Source organism: Halichoerus grypus, chromosome 1 (genome assembly GCF_964656455.1).
Source record: "Halichoerus grypus chromosome 1, mHalGry1.hap1.1, whole genome shotgun sequence".
Lineage (NCBI taxonomy): Eukaryota > Metazoa > Chordata > Mammalia > Carnivora > Phocidae > Halichoerus > Halichoerus grypus.
The window spans coordinates 4,529,814-4,547,437 of NC_135712.1; the positions used below are offsets into that span (position 1 = coordinate 4,529,814).

At 52.3% G+C, this 17,624-nt stretch overlaps 1 protein-coding gene across 1 annotated transcript in view; it reads right to left on the reverse strand.

Moving 5' to 3' along the window:
• The window catches only part of FAM3B (FAM3 metabolism regulating signaling molecule B), a 58,810-nt gene that overhangs the window by 15,458 nt on the left and 25,728 nt on the right, over positions 1-17,624 (reverse strand). The window contains exons 2-3 of the mRNA XM_078059692.1: positions 13,002-13,145; positions 5,384-5,507 (exon numbers count right to left, since the gene is read on the reverse strand). Of these exons, the coding sequence (XP_077915818.1) occupies positions 5,384-5,507; positions 13,002-13,145 (268 nt within the window). The remainder of the gene's footprint in view (positions 1-5,383; positions 5,508-13,001; positions 13,146-17,624) is intronic.

A 17,624-nucleotide genomic window follows, 5' to 3' on the forward strand; every position in this document is an offset into this window, starting at 1 on the left:
CTGTGTTTGTTATTTACTGTGGCTACAGGTGTCAACGATTAAAATTTCTCCCCTATGTCTGAGTATCCTACAGACTCTCTTTAAAATTGGGTTTAGCCTTGTGGTTCTTTTGAGCTGTGACCCCCTGTTATTTTTAAGGAGCTTTATTTATGTGGTGGTAAGATGTGGGGGATGAGGAAATGTTCTATAGTCCTAAGATTGGGTCTCAGTCTTTTGCTGAGCCTGTGCCGCTAGGCGGTGGCCCTCACAGGTGGACATATTTTTTCTTTTCTTTTTTTTTTTAAGATTTTATTTATTTATTTGACAGATAGAGAGACAGCGAGAGAGGGAACACAAGCAGGGGGAGTGGGAGAGGGAGAAGCAGGCTTCCTGCCGAGCGGGGAGCCCGATGCAGGGCTCGATCCCAGGACCCTGGGACCATGACCTGAGCCGAAGGCAGACGCTTAACGACTGAGCCACCCAGGCGCCCCGGCCATATTTTTTTTTGACTCCTTAGGTGAGACAGGAAGGTGAGAAGGAGCTGATGCTGGGTATTTCCCTCCCACAGGCCAGTTAGTATCTGGTAAAACAATTTCCCTTGAAGGCGGGGCCATTGTTAAGGAGAACAGAACACTGTGGGCATATTTCAGAATGGCTACTCTCCCTTCCCCCTGACAAAAGCATGAGGGGATTTTTCTTTGATCTTCACTCTGAGAGCCTGGCGGGCTTCCTGGCAGAAAAACTCAGGAAAGTGTAGGGGCTCCTCTAGGAGTTTTAATCTCTCAAAATAGTCCAAACTCAGTCTCTAGCAACTAGTCAGTTGCCTCTGAAGGATTCCTGCCTGATGTTGGCTCTAGCTGAGGTGTGATTCTGTGAATCTACCTGTCTGTCCCATTTTCAGGGCATCGGTTTGCCCCGTGACCTCAATTCTCTGGTATGTGTGTGTGTTTTATCTGCAGTATTATTGGGAGTTTATGTGCTGTGATCTAATCTAAGAGTTGTTCTCCCTTCATTGGCAGCTTTCAGACCACTTTTATGTGAGATATATTCGTTCTTTGTGATATCACCATACTTGGGTTGCTTTCTGTTTTTGTTGCTTTTTAAAATTTAAAGATTTTGCTTTCGCTATATGGTTTGTATTTTTTTTTTTTTTTTGCTTTGTTAAAGCTCATATATTAACTAGGGCATAAGCATATTTAAAAATACCATTCTAATAACTGAAAAGATAAAATATGGAGAAGATTTTTACAACACACAAAAAAGCCTAACTAATATAGAAGGAATCTTGTAAATCAGTAAGAAAAGGCCAGTGAGAGAGGTGAAAATGGGCAAGAGATATAAACAGATAGTTTACAGAAAATAAATACAAAGGCTCTTAGCATAAAAGATCCTCAATTCACTCAGCAAAAGCAATGAAGGTAAAAACCTAATCAGAGACTTCAATTTTCATCTCTCAGAATGGCAGAGATCAAAGTGTCTGTCAACATGCTGTGCTGGACAGACTGTGGGGAAACAATCATTCTTACTGTGCTAATCTGAGTCCTCTGAGGAGCAGATATCAGAACAGGATAAAATGCACAAGAATCTGTGTCCAGGGAAATGCCTACAAGAGGAGATGGGGAAGGGGCTTGGTTAAGTGGGGAGAGCTGTCAGACCACAGTACTAGTGTGACCCTAAGCAAAGGAGAGGGGGACAAAGCCTGGCTGGACGTGCTTTAGGCTGCCATGCAGTCTCAGGAGGCTTCAGCAAGGCCACAAGGGCATCTGGAATCCACGATGGCCCGCAGCAGAGCCTGCATCTTCCAGGAATGGACCTGCTTGGTGTCCCTCTGTGCTCACACAGATTCTCTCCTTCACCAAACTCCCCTTGGGCTCCCCTGAGCTCCTTCTTTAACTAGGCCTGACTTTTGGACTTCTGTGTTCACCTCTGCAGTGGCCAGTTTTAGAAGAACTCTGGTAAGTCAGTTTATCCAGATCCCCTTCCCTCTGATAGCTGATCATCCTCCATATCTGACTGGGGACCCCACCCAGATGATGTCTGATCGCCCTGTCTTCAGCAAAACAAAGGAGGAGTCTAGGAGAGTGGAAGGTGCTGTAACCCAGAAAGAGGAGCTCCAACTCCAGAGAGGGATACCAGGTTATTCCAGGATGACAGTGGACAGGAATGCCAGGCAACAGCCGCACGGTGCCCCGACAGCCAGCCTGCGGACCCGAGTGGGCCAGAAGGCTCCCGAAGATGAGCCTGATGAGTATCTGAGGTGACATTAGATTTATTTTCACTGGAGGAATGCTTAGGGATTAAACTGATGTAAATACACGGAAAACCAAGCAAGCCAACAACAAACAAAAATCAACGGTGCACAACCACCATACACGACATGCTTCAGCCACACAGAACCTTCACTTAGCCATGTTAAAAAAAAAAGCAAATAAACCTGGAGGCCACCATTTGACTATGTCACCGAACACTCACAGTCACATAACTGAAATGCTGACTCTTACCTTAAAATTAAGCTTTCCCATGTCAGTGTGACTTTTCAGTATGAACAGGTAATGAATGTACGTCTCCCGTAACAAATCACACTAGAAAACAGTGCGCTTATTCCTGCTTCGTATGCGGAGCTGTGACTGCTGAGGTCTGGACTTTCCGACCACTGTTCTCCCAACTGTTCCTCAGGAGATAAAACACTCACATCAAGTAAAGCCCTTTGGATTTTCTTTTCGTGGTCTTAATAATGCAAACGCTGGATCTTGATCAAACTAAAGCGGCACAGTCAGTACGATAACTGAAGACAGGAGCATCAATGACGGGAGATTGCTCACCTACCGAGGGGCCGGTCCATAGATAATGCCTAACACAGAAAACCAAGAAGTGGGAGCATGAGCCTGCTCCGTGGAGACGGGGAAGGAAGGAAAGAGAGACGGAAGGTGGCTGTCCCCAGGGAGGGCTGGTTGTGCAAAGGAAATGAGCGGCAGAAAACTGCTTATCTTTCTACATAAACATATCTTTTCTTTATAAGATGATGAGATCACCACAACCTAGCACTTTTTACTCCATGAGTTGATTACAACGAAACACAGTGCTAACCCAAGCGAATCGCTCTCCTTAGGTCTCTGCTCATGTTCACTCCTCTGTTCCTTTTAACCTGCTGTTATTTGAGTCTCCCCTGCTTTATACCACACTGTTTCTAAAGACCATCTGGAACACTGTTTGAGAGCAGGCAAGCTGCATGTGGATCCCACATGCTCATACAGTGAGCTGCTCCATTAGCTAACCGGGTTCAAGTCGGTCTACGCAGCACATCCCTGGACGCCAGTGGCGCTGCCGCTGACTAGCTGTGTGCTGGGGGGCTAGTTACTGAACCTGTCTGCGAATCCGTTTCCTTGTCTGCACGGCGGGGGTGACAAATGGCACACCTCACAGGAAGTCACACGAAGCTGATGTATATGTGCGTTAGTCTGCACTAGGTAAGCATGATGCTCTTGCTCTGAATGGTCAGGGAAGGCTTCGGGCACCGTGGAGCAGTGGAAACCCCAGGCTCTGCGGTCTGACTTGGAACAACTCCCCTTCTGGCGACGTGATTCTGGATGAGCGTCCCCATCCCACTGTCCCCGCCTGCCCCCAGGTCTCCCCGCTTCTTTCCCATGGGATCCTGCTCAGTTTTCGAGCTGAATCCCCACCTTGTCTCATCCACGGACCTCACTGACAATCCCATTCAAGGGTACACTCACCTCTCAAACTCCACGGCCCCACACAAAATTACCATTTGGCATTCACCACGGATGCTGGAAAATCTGTTTGCTTTCTCCAGGTGTTACAGTTCTTGGTGGCGAAGGGAATGATGTGACCACCCGGGAGACATATGACAGTGCCCAGAGACATGTGTGGTTGTCACAGCTGGACGGGGTGGCCCGCGGTATCCAGCGGAAGGACGCCGGGATGCTGCTACCCCCACACTGTCCAGCATCCCCCCACGACACAGAGTCGCTGGCCCGCAGTGTCAGTGTCAGCGGGGCTGAGGTGGGGGACCCTGAAGTGTGGACGCAAGCTGCTACAGCAGCAGAGCCACGTTTCTTGGAATTACTGGCCCACCGAGTGCCCCACCCGGGGGTGCGTGCAGAGGAATGTCTACCCAGAAACTCCCTGGCTGAGTGAAGTAGGCCTTTGGTAAGCGATGGACCCGCAGAAGGGAGTGTGGTTTCCACTCACCTCCCAGTACGGACGGGATGAGCTGGGACCAGGCAAGGAGGGGAAGCTGAGCCCAGCGCAGCTCGCGCCCCAGTGTGCCACACACTCCTTGGGAGGACAAGGACGGTGGCAGCGAGGGACGGGCAGCGAGGGCTGAGGGCTACCGCGGTGATCCAGCCGACGAGAAAGGAAGGTGCACCCAGTTTGGGGAAAAGGGGTGCATCACAGGGAAAGACTTCCTCCCCAGTGCTGGGAACAGCCGGCGCTCGGTCTCCTTTGTAGTAATTACTGTATGGCCTAAGCATTCTCAGGCCAGGTGGTACGGATTGAACTATGGTCTCTCAAAATCCGTATGCTGATGTCCTAACACCTAGATCCCCGGAACGTGACCTTATTTGGAGGCAGGGCCTTTAAAGAGGTGACTAAGTGAAAATGAGGTCCTTAGGGTCGGCTCTAATCCCTATGACTGGTGGCCTTTTTAAAGGGGGAATTAGGACACAGACACGTGCAGAGGGAAGACCACGTGAGCACACAGGCAGCCGGCCTGGGACCGACTCTCCCTCACCGCCCTCAGAGGGAAGCAACCCCACCCAACCTTGACCTTGGGCGGCCAGCCTCCAGACCCACCCAGAGAATGAATGTCTGTTGTTTGAGCATCCGGTCTGTGGCACTTTGGTGTGGCTGCCCAAGCAAGTGCAAACATTAGGCCAGGGCAGTCCCAGGTGCCGGGATTTATTTAGGCTACAGTGGGTCAGCCAGTCACACAGACCTGGAACAAGGAGGTGCGGGCTGCCGAGAGAAAGAGCCCCCGCTTTACTCCTTGATGGTGAGGCTCATACAATAAAATGGAAGCGACCCTGCGTCTGCTGAATTTTGGTGTTTCTTTGACTTGGAAGGGTCAGGACACACGTTCAAAGCAAAGCACAACATATCTGTTTCTCCTGCAGTCAAAGGAAAGTTCCACGCAGGGACACACCCAGCCCCGGGGGGCAGCTTGTCCTCCCCAGGGAAGGCCTAGGGAGCATGCTCAATCCCCCGCGAGGCTCCCAGCCTCTGCCCGGGAGCATGCTCAGTCCCCCCCGAGGCTCCTGGCCTTTGCCCGGGATCAGGGCCATGCCTCTCCCTCCCGAGGGCAGATGTAGTGGCTGGCCCACCCCGGAGAAGGGAAAGAATCGAGTGGGACAGCTATGTTTTCTTCTTCAACACGGGTACTCACAGCTCATCTTCAAAGCAGATTTTGGCATACTTGTCCTTGCCGCCCCCGCTGAGCAAGCGGTAGGCGTAGGTGTTCGAGGGGCACGGGGTCCAGTGGTCACATTTCTGCCTTTTAGGGGCTGGGGCTGCAGCAAACAAGAATGGAGGCGTCAGCATCATGCAAGGACTTATCAGAGGAACCCACTGCCCGACCGTGAATGGTGGGCCTCCTATCCCGGGACTTCACGCTGGCAAGTCCCTACGGGAGGGGAGAAGGGGTCACCAACTTCTCAGCAGCAGCGTCAGAAATCCCCCTAAAGATACAGTTGATTTCATCTGCGTTTGTCTAACAATAACAAACATGCAGAAGGGAGGGGATGTGGAGTGAGCATCACAGTTTCGGAAGGGTCAGCCCCCTGACGTTCTCGGCACACGTGTATTTCGTATCACAATTAAAGAGAGCTCCCTTGGGTCTGAGAGTGCTGGCGAGCAAAGAAACAGCCACGTATGGAACATCTATCCAGCTTCTGCATTTATACACCCTGAAACACGCACGCGCGCGCACACACACGCCCAGACCCCACTCTGGCCGTGGCGGACCCCTTTCCTTTCACTTGAGCCTGAGGCACTGGGCTCCTCTGTGGGGCGTGCGATGAGCAGGCCAGGGAGAGGGCTCCCCAGCACCCCCACACTACAGGGCTCAGCAACTGGGGAGGACTGGGGACCTGCCCGAGGCCACCCCTCCGCCTGCTGGGTGCTTTGTGGCCATCGCCACCGCGTGCGCCTCCCTGCTCACCCCAAGGTAGCGGTGGCTGTCTGTCACTGACCACGGATCCCCCCACGGGGGCTCAGTTCAGGTTTGAATCCCAAGTCCCCAGTGCAAAGAGGCAGGCAGTGCTCTGGCTCGCCCCGTCTCACTGGAGACGGGGGCTGCACTTCTCTGCTGTAGGGCACACGGCTGTGAGGTATAGCTGGCCGAGTGGTGAGGCCTGGAAGGCCCTGCGGGGGGAGTCGGGGTGCACACAGACACCGGGAAGGCCCGGCGTGCTGCCCTGCTGAGCGGGTGGGGCAGAGCTTCTGGGTAAGCACGGGGAAGCCGGTGTGCACCCAGTCTGGGGGCCCCGGGGAGGGGTAGGGCACACAGAGTTCTCCAGGGAGCACGCACCCCTTCCCACCCTTCACATCACCCCCCTCCTCCTCACCGGCCCCGCCCCCGAGGCTGAGCTCCTGCGCTGTCCTCTTTTCTTTTTCTTGACACTCAGCGCTCCAGTATCCTATAGTTCCCTTGCCCCACGAGGGCAGGGATGGCGGCACCAGCCCCAAGGTGGCGTGCGGTACACGCAGCTGCCCCAGTGTTTGTTGACCGACTAAGTGGATATCTGCCCCTCAGAGGAGAAATCTCCCAACGTCAGAGACTCTGAACCCTGTCCCTGCCCCGAGCCCCATGCAAAAGCCACGAGGGACGGTGAGGCTTCCTGAACACCAAAGGCTGTAGCTCTGGTCCACCTTTGCCAGTTTTTCTTCCCATTAGTCTATTTTTTTAAACAAGAAAGGCCCATGGGATTTTACTTTTCCTAATTTAATGTCTGCAGAAGAAAATCAGAAGTAATAGAAAAGCAAAATGAAGGGAAAAAATCCTACATATCTTCACTCTAAAGAATCTTAACTGTTTTACTCTTTGGCATATTTTCTTCCGGACTTTTCTATGCATACAGAGAGCATCTGCAAAGTTGGCAAACACAGATTAAACATACTTAAGCAGTATGTTACTTACATAAATTTTCAAGTAATATATTCCCTATGTTTTTTCTCAATCTCCAGATTCCTAAATTTAAAGCAAGGGGTCCAACCATTAACATGAAAAAGTGCTATAAATACAGTATATTCTCAGTGTCTCTGGATTTGGGGCACTACAGTATTTTTAGCTCTTTATTAAAAAAAATTTTTTTAAAGATTTTATTTATTTATTTGAGAGAATGAGAGAGAACACATGAGAGGGGGGAGGGTCAGAGGGAGAAGCAGACCCCCCAGCTGAGCAGGGAGCCCGATGTGGGACTCGATCCTGGAACTCCAGGATCATGACCTGAGCCGAAGGCAGTCGCTCAACCAACTGAGCCACCCAGGCGCCCTTTTAAAAAATTTAATAATAATACCCATTACTTTAAATGTAGAGGTAATTTACCTAAAAACACATTGAGCATAATATTTGAAAATGTAACATACTGTTAGATATGTTCTGGGGCGCCTGGGTGGCTCAGTTGGTTGGGCGTCTGCCTTCGGCTCAGGTCATGATCCCAGGGTCCTGGATCGAGCCAGGTATCAGGCTCCCTGCTGGGCAAGGAGCTTGCTTCTCCCTCTCCCTCTACCTGCAGCTCTCCCTGCTTGTGTGCTCTCTCTCTCTCTCACTCAAATAAAATCTAAAAAAAAAAAAAAGAAAAAAGTAGATATGTCCTGTTTCCTGACTTGTGGACATCCTGTGTATATAGCCAATCTAGAGCAAATACTTTTCTTTTAAAAATTGACTTACTCATTATTTGAGAGAAAGAGAGAGAGAGAGCACATGTGTGCAAACAGGGGGAGGAGCAGAGGAAGAGGAAGAGAAGCAGACTCTGAGCCTGATGCGGGGCTCCATCCCAGGACCCTGAGATCATGACCTGAGCTGAAATCAAGAGTCGGTCGCTTAAGCGACTGAGCCACCGAGGCGCCCCTATTAAAGTGGGATGGATCCACATTTATTCTACCTGTTACCTGCATTGCCTTACTGTAGGGAACGCTATCCCCTTAACAAGCACACAGACTCGCTCACTTCTGGGTGGACCCTGCTGTTCCCCAAATGGAACCCACCCTCTGCTCTCAGAGAAGGACATTGTTTGCGGGTCCTTTCGCCATCATCACAGGCTGTAGGACTGTACTGGCCACGTGAGCCTCTCAACCTAATGATGAAAAGGACCTAAATCTGTCCTGAATGTGCTGGGCATGCTGACAGGTGTGACGTGTTGACTGGCAGAGGTGGATGGTCCCCCATGTACCCAACAGATCTCAAGAGATAAGGCCATGAGGGCACATCGTACTTCCTGACCCCCACAGGATATGGTAATTTAGAGACAGAACCACAGCAGATTAATACCAAAGTGTCGAGGGTAACAGGAAAAGGTATTTTGCTTTGTTTTAAAGCCCGGAGCCAGGACCCTACGTGGGAGAGGGACCTGGGTGAAGCAGGTCAGGAGGAAACATAGGGACTAGTGGGGCAGTGTGGGCTGGGTCCCAACCTGAGCTATTACCTATTCTCCCTCCTGCTGGTGACCCCTCTGCTCCACCTGGCTGGGGCTCAGAGACAGGAAAAAAGTGACCAGTCCAGCAGAGCAAGCACAGTACTGGACAAGACTCAGCCTGCCCATCTCTCCCACCCTTACCCTGGAAATTCTCCCAAAGGCCTGAAGCTGGAGTTTCCCAGTGCCGCCATCCCTGGGAGGCTCATATGGATAATCTCCCATCACCTCCTCATCCTGTGTGGTCAGCAGCAGTCCAGGCAAAGGCCCTGCTGTCCACATGGCAGCCAGCATCCCCGGGCGCTGGAGCCCATGCCTTGCCAGGAGTGCCGAGGGCAGGTCTTCCAAACCTACAGCCCTGCCACTCAGAGGCCCCAGCAAAATGCGGGTGACGTTCATGTGGGTATGCACAGGTGCATTTTCCACAAGGGAGGCACTTGATTTTCATCAGATTCTCCAAGGACAACGTGGATCTAGTGACCAGGGATGACACGGAGGTGGTATTTTCTTGCAGTGCCTGGGAACAGTTGGGTAGTCTGTGCATTTCAAAAAGGCTCGTTTAACCTTCTACCCATTCCCTAGAAACCCACACTGTCATTATGGGACCAAAGAAAGAAGATCATATTCTTTATTCGGGGTGGGGGTGTGGAGGTGTAGACACATCTTCTCAGAAGACAGAGTCTTTCCAAACCCTGCCTCTTCCCCACCATGTTCCCCACCAGATTCACTCCCTAATTCCCAGATATTTGTTCCAAAAATATCTGTTAAGTACCAAATACTGTGCTACATCTAGGTCCTCGGCACATTTTCCTGAAATTTCTTTCCCCAAGATTGAACAGTAAAGCCCACGTGAATATGTAGGAGCTGATGCCCAGCCAGGAGGAACAGCGGGCCTGCTCATCAGTATCCTGCTTCCCTGTCTCCTGAAGAGCCTGCCTGTTGGTTTAAGTAAGACCCAGGGCCCTGATCGGCCATGTGGCTCCAACATGGCGGGCCTCCTGCTGTGAACTTCAGCCTTAGAAATCATTCTCTTGCTGAGGGAAGTCTTACCTTATTTCTTTTTTTTTTTTAAAGATTTTATTTATTTATTTGAGAGAGAGAGAATGAGAGAGAACACATGAGAGGGGGGAGGGTCAGAGGGAGAAGCAGACTCCCTGCCGAGCAGGGAGCCCGATGCAGGACTCGATCCAGGGACTCCAGGATCATGACCTGAGCCGAAGGCAGTCGCTTAACCAACTGAGCCACCCAGGCGCCCTTTTACCTTATTTCTTATCCTTACATTCACTAAAACAAAAATAGGTTCTTAGGCTCCATGTTGAACCCATAGATTCTTAATTTCCTGGAGTGGAGTCCAGGAATCTGTCTTTCTGAAATACTTCCTGATTTGGGAACCATGACTGCCCTCACCCCTTTAAATGAGGAAGGTGATTCCAGAAATGTGTTCCTGCTGTGTGTGCCAGGCAAACAAGAAGGGTGCTACTGGAGTGTGTTCGGTCACATTTCAGCCATGTCAACTTGCCTCATTGTTCTAGATGAGATTAAAGTCCAGTCTGCAGAAATAAAAGCCCAGAAGACACCCGAAGAGTGCTGGTCTCTCGGACAGTCAGTGATCATGATTTCTTGGGTGTCCCGAGGACGGTGAAGTGGGACAGACTGTCAGCGCACCAGTTCGTCTGGCTGGGTGGTGCCAATGTGGAAGGATGCCGAACCCCACAGAGAGCTGTGTGGGCGCAGTGCTGTGTCTCCTCCCCTGGACCTCTGTCCCCATGTCCCCCCAGAGACAGTGGCCTGGCTGCTTCTGTGCCCTTGCTGCGCGGGCATGGAAACAGGAGCCAGGTAAGGTCGTTAAGGCCCTACCAGCTAGCGTGGTTCTCTGGAGGACGCAGCACCCTGCCAGGGAGGGTTCATTTTGGAACCAGAAAGAGCCTCAGACATAGAGACACCGGCAATGTCCCTTCCGCATGACACAGGAGGGATACCGAAGGCAATGACGACGAGTCAGTGGCAGAATTAGAATTAAACGTAGTTTTTCTGGCTTTTTCTTGCGACGCAGCCGCTCAGTGGTTGTCAGCTCATTCCATCTTGGCTGAGAATCTAGGAAGGTGGCTCGACAGGGCTGATTTGGTTGGCTCGGTTCCGTCTCACCAGAGCTTCTAAGAAAATGATTCAATGACCTCACATCTGAAGTATACGGGAGAAAATTTCAACAGGGTTCTCCTTCTACTCACTCTCCTGAAACCGACCTTCGAGGCCTGGGGTCACCAGCTGTGTATGGGGGTGTATGTGGCTTCCAACCACTCACTCGTCCACGGATGCACAAATTCTCATTATACAGACACTTATTGACAAAGTACTTGCTGAACACCGCATGCCGTCCTCAGCCCTACAGGGACGGCAGGGAACAGAGTAGCTCTCATACGGTGAATGCAAGAGATGGAAAGCAAGCTAGGACAGATCATCGCTGACTGTGATACGTGCCATGTGGGGAACAAGCATTGACAGCTTCAGACGTATACAAAAAACTCCCTGCAAATCAACAAGAACAGAACCATCTCACAGAAAACGGGCAAGGCACAAATGTGAGATCTACAGAAGAGGGGGCGGGGCACGGGGACAAAGGCCTGGTGTTCACAGTTGCAGCCTGCCCCGAACAGCTCCCTGCGCCCCACTGAGAGGGCAGCACCTTTTGGCACCAAGATACACGTCCATAAAATAGGACAGCTGGTTCTGCGATGAGGTATTCAAACATAAAGATGTCCTGAAACACCTCAGAGGGGTTGGGGAGGACTGGCATGGAAAATGGGGAGATGGGGCAGGAGAAAATAAAACCTGAGCAGCCTTGGCCCATGCCAGTGGGGGGGAAGGGTGGAGGGACACTGAGGCCTGTGGGGAGAGAGGGAGCCACGGGGTTCTCTGTCCTTCCAGGCGAGCAAGCCTCTTTCATGAAGGAGCTAGACTGATGTGAAGTCCTCTCATTCAGTATGAGGAATAGGATGACCCGGAGCGGTCGGCACGTGGACTCCAAACAACAGCCAAGGGTCCGGAGAAGGAAGAGAGGGGGCAGGTCTAGAAACCCAGGGAGATTCAGGGGACTCGGAATGAGCTCAGATTTACAATCTCGTAGAGACGGCAGGGCAGGGGTCGGGGGGCAGCATACAACGTGAGGATGGCATGCACCCAGGGGAGCACAGACTCGCAGGGTAAGAATTAACTTCAGAAAACCCAAAGCCAGAATTGTAGGGCCTCCGAGGCCACACAGGGAGTTGGGTCATTTTAAGGGAATAGTTTAGGGATGCCTGGGTGACTCAGTCAGTGAGGCGTCTGCCTTTGGCTCGGGTCATGATCCCAGGGTCCTGGGATTGAGTCCCGCATTGGGTTCCCTGCTCAGTGGGGAGCCTGCTTCTCCCTCTGCCTACTGATCCCCCTGCTTGTGCACACGTGTGCTCTCTCTGGCAAATAAATAAATAAATAAAATCTTTTTTTAAAAAAAAATAAGAGAACAGTTTATGAAGTGGAAAAGCAACCCATGGATTAGGGTGAAAGCCCAAGATGAGGGTGGTACATCAGGGCCAAGCGCAGGTGGGCTCAGTCCAGGCGGCTCAGCCATGGGGACAAGTGCTCGGTATGTGTCTCTGGTTCCTCAGCCCCTTTCTCTCCATGCCCAACACTGATCTCACACGTCAACATGCTCCTTCCTTTGTTTCACATCGGACCAGACGTGAGGAGTCACTGAGGACGTTTAGAACAAACACTCCCAGGAGGGTGTCAGAGTCACTCTGCTGAGCCAAGAGTAACAGAGGTTCCCATGCTGATGGCAGCAGCTACGCTCATCCTTGAACCCTGCCCAAAGCCAGGGATTACCATTACCCTGGGTACTCCACAGGCACGGAGGAATGCAGTGTCCAAATCATCACCCAGTTCTTTATATTTGTGCAAATTAATTTTCTATAATCTTTTCTGTATTAAAAATATGCCAGCATACCTATTTACAATGAGATTCCAAAAAGGGGTATAGATTACTCCTTGAGTGTCCCACCTATTTTCCAATGGAGATTCTAATGAAGATTTTGTGATTTCACTTCATTCCCAAATTAAGTTGTATTCCAAATGCATATTTTTATTTAACACATCTTGGAAATGAAGTTTCTTTGTTCTCCTAACATCATAATTTGCCTTGGGGTCTCATGGGGGGATAAGCAGGGGTATCTACCTTGGAAAGGTGTGGGAACTCCTCCTCCCGCTCCTCCACCCTTCCCCTCCTCTTCACTTTCGTGATCATCACCATCATCATCATCATCAACATAAAATGGCCAGCTGGGGCAGAGCTGAGGCCAGAACCCGCACACCCCGCAGCTGAGCTGTGGTACTCACCCTTGAGGAGGGGCTTCTCGGCGATGCTCCGGATGCTATGAACAGCACTGGTCAGGGATACCTCTGGAATGAGCTCTGCGAGCAGGTACCCGGAATACCAGGCGCATGCGGAGGCGAAGAAGAAGAACGCCGTCTTCAAAGTGCCTGGGGACAGACAAGTCACCACTGTGGATGCCCAGGGGACAGGTGCCATCCTAACCCCACTTCCTGCATCAGCGTCTGCAGGGCGCTCTGAGGGGTTCGTCCCGGGGAAGTGGCAGGTGGGTAAGGGCCCGCGGTGGCTGTAATGAAGCCACGATGGCTTAGCTGGCATTGCTAAGACTACGCGTTTGAGGTTACAGCGACAGATAATAGAAACAAGAGATGAATGCTTTCTATGCCAAGTTTTTATATTTGCTGTTGGTCTGGGTTTTAGAGCTTCCTCGGATGCTAACATCAGTGATTCATTAGTGACCTCGTGACCCAACATGCCTGACACAGACCAAAAGTGGCTCATTCCTTTGTGAGGAGGCTTTTGGAAGTGGACTGCAAAGTCCAGAGGGCAGGGTCTGTTTTGTTTATGCTGAGGATAGCACCTGGCGCCCTGTGAACATGCAAAGGGTCCCCATGACCCTGGGAAAAGCCACCGAACCTGTCATTATCATCACAGACCAGCCTGCAGGGAAACCCAAGTTTTGCAGAAGCAGCAAATCCTTGGAGGTAATCTTTCGGGTCGATTGGCTCTGGTACCTTCCTCCCAATTTTTTAAGGAAAAGGCATTACTCCTAGGTCACAGGAGGCCTAGGGGACAGCTCCCCATCCCTTCACAGACAACCTGCCACCAGACCTTTCTGATTTTACCCCCTTAAATAGCTCACAGATCGGGACTCGATTCAGGATCACCACAAGGGCCACAAGGCAAGAATGGCTGCAGGCCCAGCACAAGAGGACAACAGGAATTTCTCCATCAGCATTTAAATATGTGTGCATAGGTCCAGTCCTAAGAACTAAGAAAAGGAAGGAAAGGAGGGAGGGAGGGAGGGAGAAGAGAAAGGAGAGGGAGGAAAGAGAAGGGAGGGGAGGAGAGGGACCTCACACCTGACCCCACAATGTCCTGTGGTTGCCTCACTCGGGTACGCACTCGGGCCAAGCACCTGGAAATAACCAACCCCTCCTATAGCCTCCAGGCCTCCCCTCCCACTCCATGGCTCAGGGCAGCTGTGCTGGTCAAAGCCTCCCAAGTCCTCGGTGCTTCCAGTGCCCCGTCCCCCGATGACAGGCACCCCTGTGCATGTCCTCCCTGGCTGACACCCACACTCCTGACAGGGCTCCCACTTTGTGGGCACGTCCTGGCCTTCTCTGCTGGCTTTCCCTCCCAGGGCACAGCCTGGGCCTCTCCTCCGGATCCCAGGATTAGCTCGCCCAGACAATCCTCTAGTTCCTGACAGGGGTGCCCAATTGCCAACCTGTCAGTACCCTGGGATGTCCCAGAGGAAAACCCTTCATTTTTCCTCCGCTCCCCAGATTTGCTCCTGTGGATCTCAGTGGATGGGCCAGACGTGGGGTCAGGATGGGCTGGGGTCAGGTGCCAGATACCTGGGATTCTTCCTTTATTTCACACTTCCCCTCCCAGCCCTGATGGAATCCATCAGCCAGTCTCGTTGGGTTTACCAAAACCATAAATCTCACCTCCATAGACTTTTCTTCATCTCTACTGCCTCCTCCCTGCCAGGCCACCACCATCGTTAACTCTTCCCTCTCGCTGGCAGTGAGTAAAAACTCCACACCCCGCTGTGCTCCAGACAACGCGTGGACTTATCAGAGGGGATGTAATAAAGACTGTATCTCAGCTTTGTCCCAGTTCCTGGCACAGAGAGCCTAAAACCCTTGCTATCTCCTATCTGTTAGGAGCGTCTGCTGTTATTCATAAGAGGCTCCTTTCGACCACATCTGAGTCTAGGCTCAAGAGGTGACAGGGGTGGAGGAGTGTCCTCAGGTCCTTAGATAGTTTTAAGGGACGGGCTGGCCATGTGATTGGAGGGCTGGCAGTCTGACCTCCAGGAGGAAGATGAAAGGGAACCTGAGCTGGTTATGTGACCAATGACATAACAAGACTCAAGAACTCTGGACTCCCAAAGCTTGAGGCTGGGCACCTTTCTGGTAGTTAACACACAGATGTCAGAGGACAGTGATGCACCGTGACCCCAGGGGGCAGAGGCCCAGAACTCCAAGGCTGGGGCCCTCCTAGTCTTCCACCCAGAAGCCTCCTCATTGGGCTGGTGCTCCAGATCTCTGGACCGTCCACAGGGGATGTGTCCTCCAGTCCATGTGCTTGTGCTTGGGGGTGACTGGTGAGCTCAGGGGGTGGCGCTGATGGAATAGGGTGGGACGCTTAGGTTTCACTGGGACGAGTTGGTCTTTTTCAAGTGTGCACTTCCACATCCAGGATGTTCTTCTGTTTTCCAAACCATGCGGCCCCTGAAGTTGTTAGAAGGTTATGCAGGGGTGGGACAGGGTGGCCACTGAAGTTTGCAGGGCCAAAGGACACCTCAAAGCTGAGAAAACCAGCCACAGGAAACAAAGTGAGAGCCATGGGCATGGCTGACTCTGTTCCTGCAACTCCTCTGTTTGCTCTGTGCTGGGTCACAACGATCCACTGGAGCCTCGGCCCTGTCCTGCCACGTACCTTTGCCTGAGTCTGTCCCTCTGCTCTCCTCCGTGACCTCCGGCCTTCTCTCTCTTCCTCCACGGCTCCCCCTACCTCGGCGCAGCCTCCCACATACCCTCACGTCAGCCCTTCACATGCCTTGTTGGCATTGCACACCAAGGGTCGTCCCCCTCCAGGATTGTGCCCACACACCAAGACATGGGTCACAGAGGTTCCAGAAAATTCTGCTGGATGCACGCCGAGTGAGCAGTGTGGAATGACTGCTGGAAACGGAGTCAGCACCAACAGCGTCTGGCTCAAAGGCAACAGTAGTCCACTGTGTCCTGCGTGTATCAGATCACAGCTGGACCATTTTGTCCAAGTGTCATATTTAAAGAGGACAATTGGCAAACCAGAGACTCTTTGCAGGACCTTCTAGTCACCACGTCTCGTGTGAGGTCTTTGAGCACAGCTGCTGTTTAGCTTGGAGGACACCGAAACAGAACACGATGCTACCTTCCACATGTGTAAAGGGCAGCTACACGGAAGGGAGACAGGATTCTGTCCCCGGCTGAACAAGGACACCCGAACGGAAGTGACAGGGAGGACCACGAGGAATGACTAAACGGCCCAAGCGTCCTTGTAGGCACAACTATAAACTGTGGCTGGCCTGCCCTGCAAGGCAGTAAGCTCCCAAACCTGGCCACTTTCCAGCGCTCCCAGGAAGGCTGTAAAGTACCCGTGCTTCAGGTGAGGGGGGAGCCAGTGACGTTCCGGCGGGGGGCAGCTGGTTTCTGGGGCTGGCCGAGAGAAGCCAAGACCTAGAGCCAGAACCACCTCCAGGCGGGAGGGCACATCAGGCAGCAGAGACTGGGACCAGCCCACCACAACAGTCTGGTGGCCCCCGCCAGCAGGGAGCTAGACCGGCAGCCGGTGGGCAGGCCTTACAGTCACGGAAGTATCCAGCTGCCGGGGGAGAGCAGGCCTGGCAGCCTGGACAACCCTCAGGCAGTCTCGGGGCTGGACACCTACGTCAGTCCCTGGGATGAGTGCACACCAGGTAGGACCCGGAGCAGTTTGTGAAATAGGCTTAGACCCTGGGCGGCAGAGAAGAACCCCGCGCCCGAGCGGGGCACAGGTGAGGACTCATTTGGGAAAGGTGGGAGCCAGACTTCAGCTAAGATGGCTCCCTGGCCCTGTGTGGGAGGGGGTCCAGCAGCTTCCAAGGGGAGCTAAGGGCGGGGAGGAAGTATGCTGAGTTCAGGAACCTTCTGTGATCCTGTAACCAGGATCTGGTCTTTTCTTGTAAAGTAATTAAGTCATCAGCGGCAGCTGACACACATGTCCTCCTATGGGCTTCCAACCAGCAAGTGTCACATGGGAGGGTTAGAGCAAAGGCCAGTTCCGAGCAGGACAGGGAGTCAAGTGAAATTCCTCTTCAGAGACCCCCCACTCATCCTGTATGTGTGCCTGCGTGTGTCCTACCCTCATCCCCACCTCAGATTCTTGGGGTCTCAGGTTGACCCCGGACCCTTCACTTACACTGGAGAAGGCAGCAGTCCTAAAACCAATTTACACTAAGCCAGGCTACGGGTAAGGGGATCTCAGGGCACCCCCTACCCCTCCAACCTGGGGACCCTGAAGAAGGCAACTCTGAACCCCTAAGAACACACTTTCTCTGGTGGGATCTCCTTCAACATAAAGTACGATGAGGAAGCTATTTGTCACTAGCAGCCTCGCCAACATGAACCCAAATCCCCTCACCCTGGAGGCAGCCTCACCTGCACCTCTTGCCTCGGGGAGGGGGGAGTGAGAGAGGGCTGAGGGTGGATGAGCCCTACTCACCCTCCTCGGGACTTGGCTGCTTTGTGGCTTCAGGCTCTGCCTGTCTCAGTGTCCACTGTTGTCACTGTCCTTTTGACTGAGGCTTTTTGGCAGAAAGGCTGGGAAATGTCACACCTGAACCCCATAGTAGGTCTGGAAGGTAACCCGCCTGG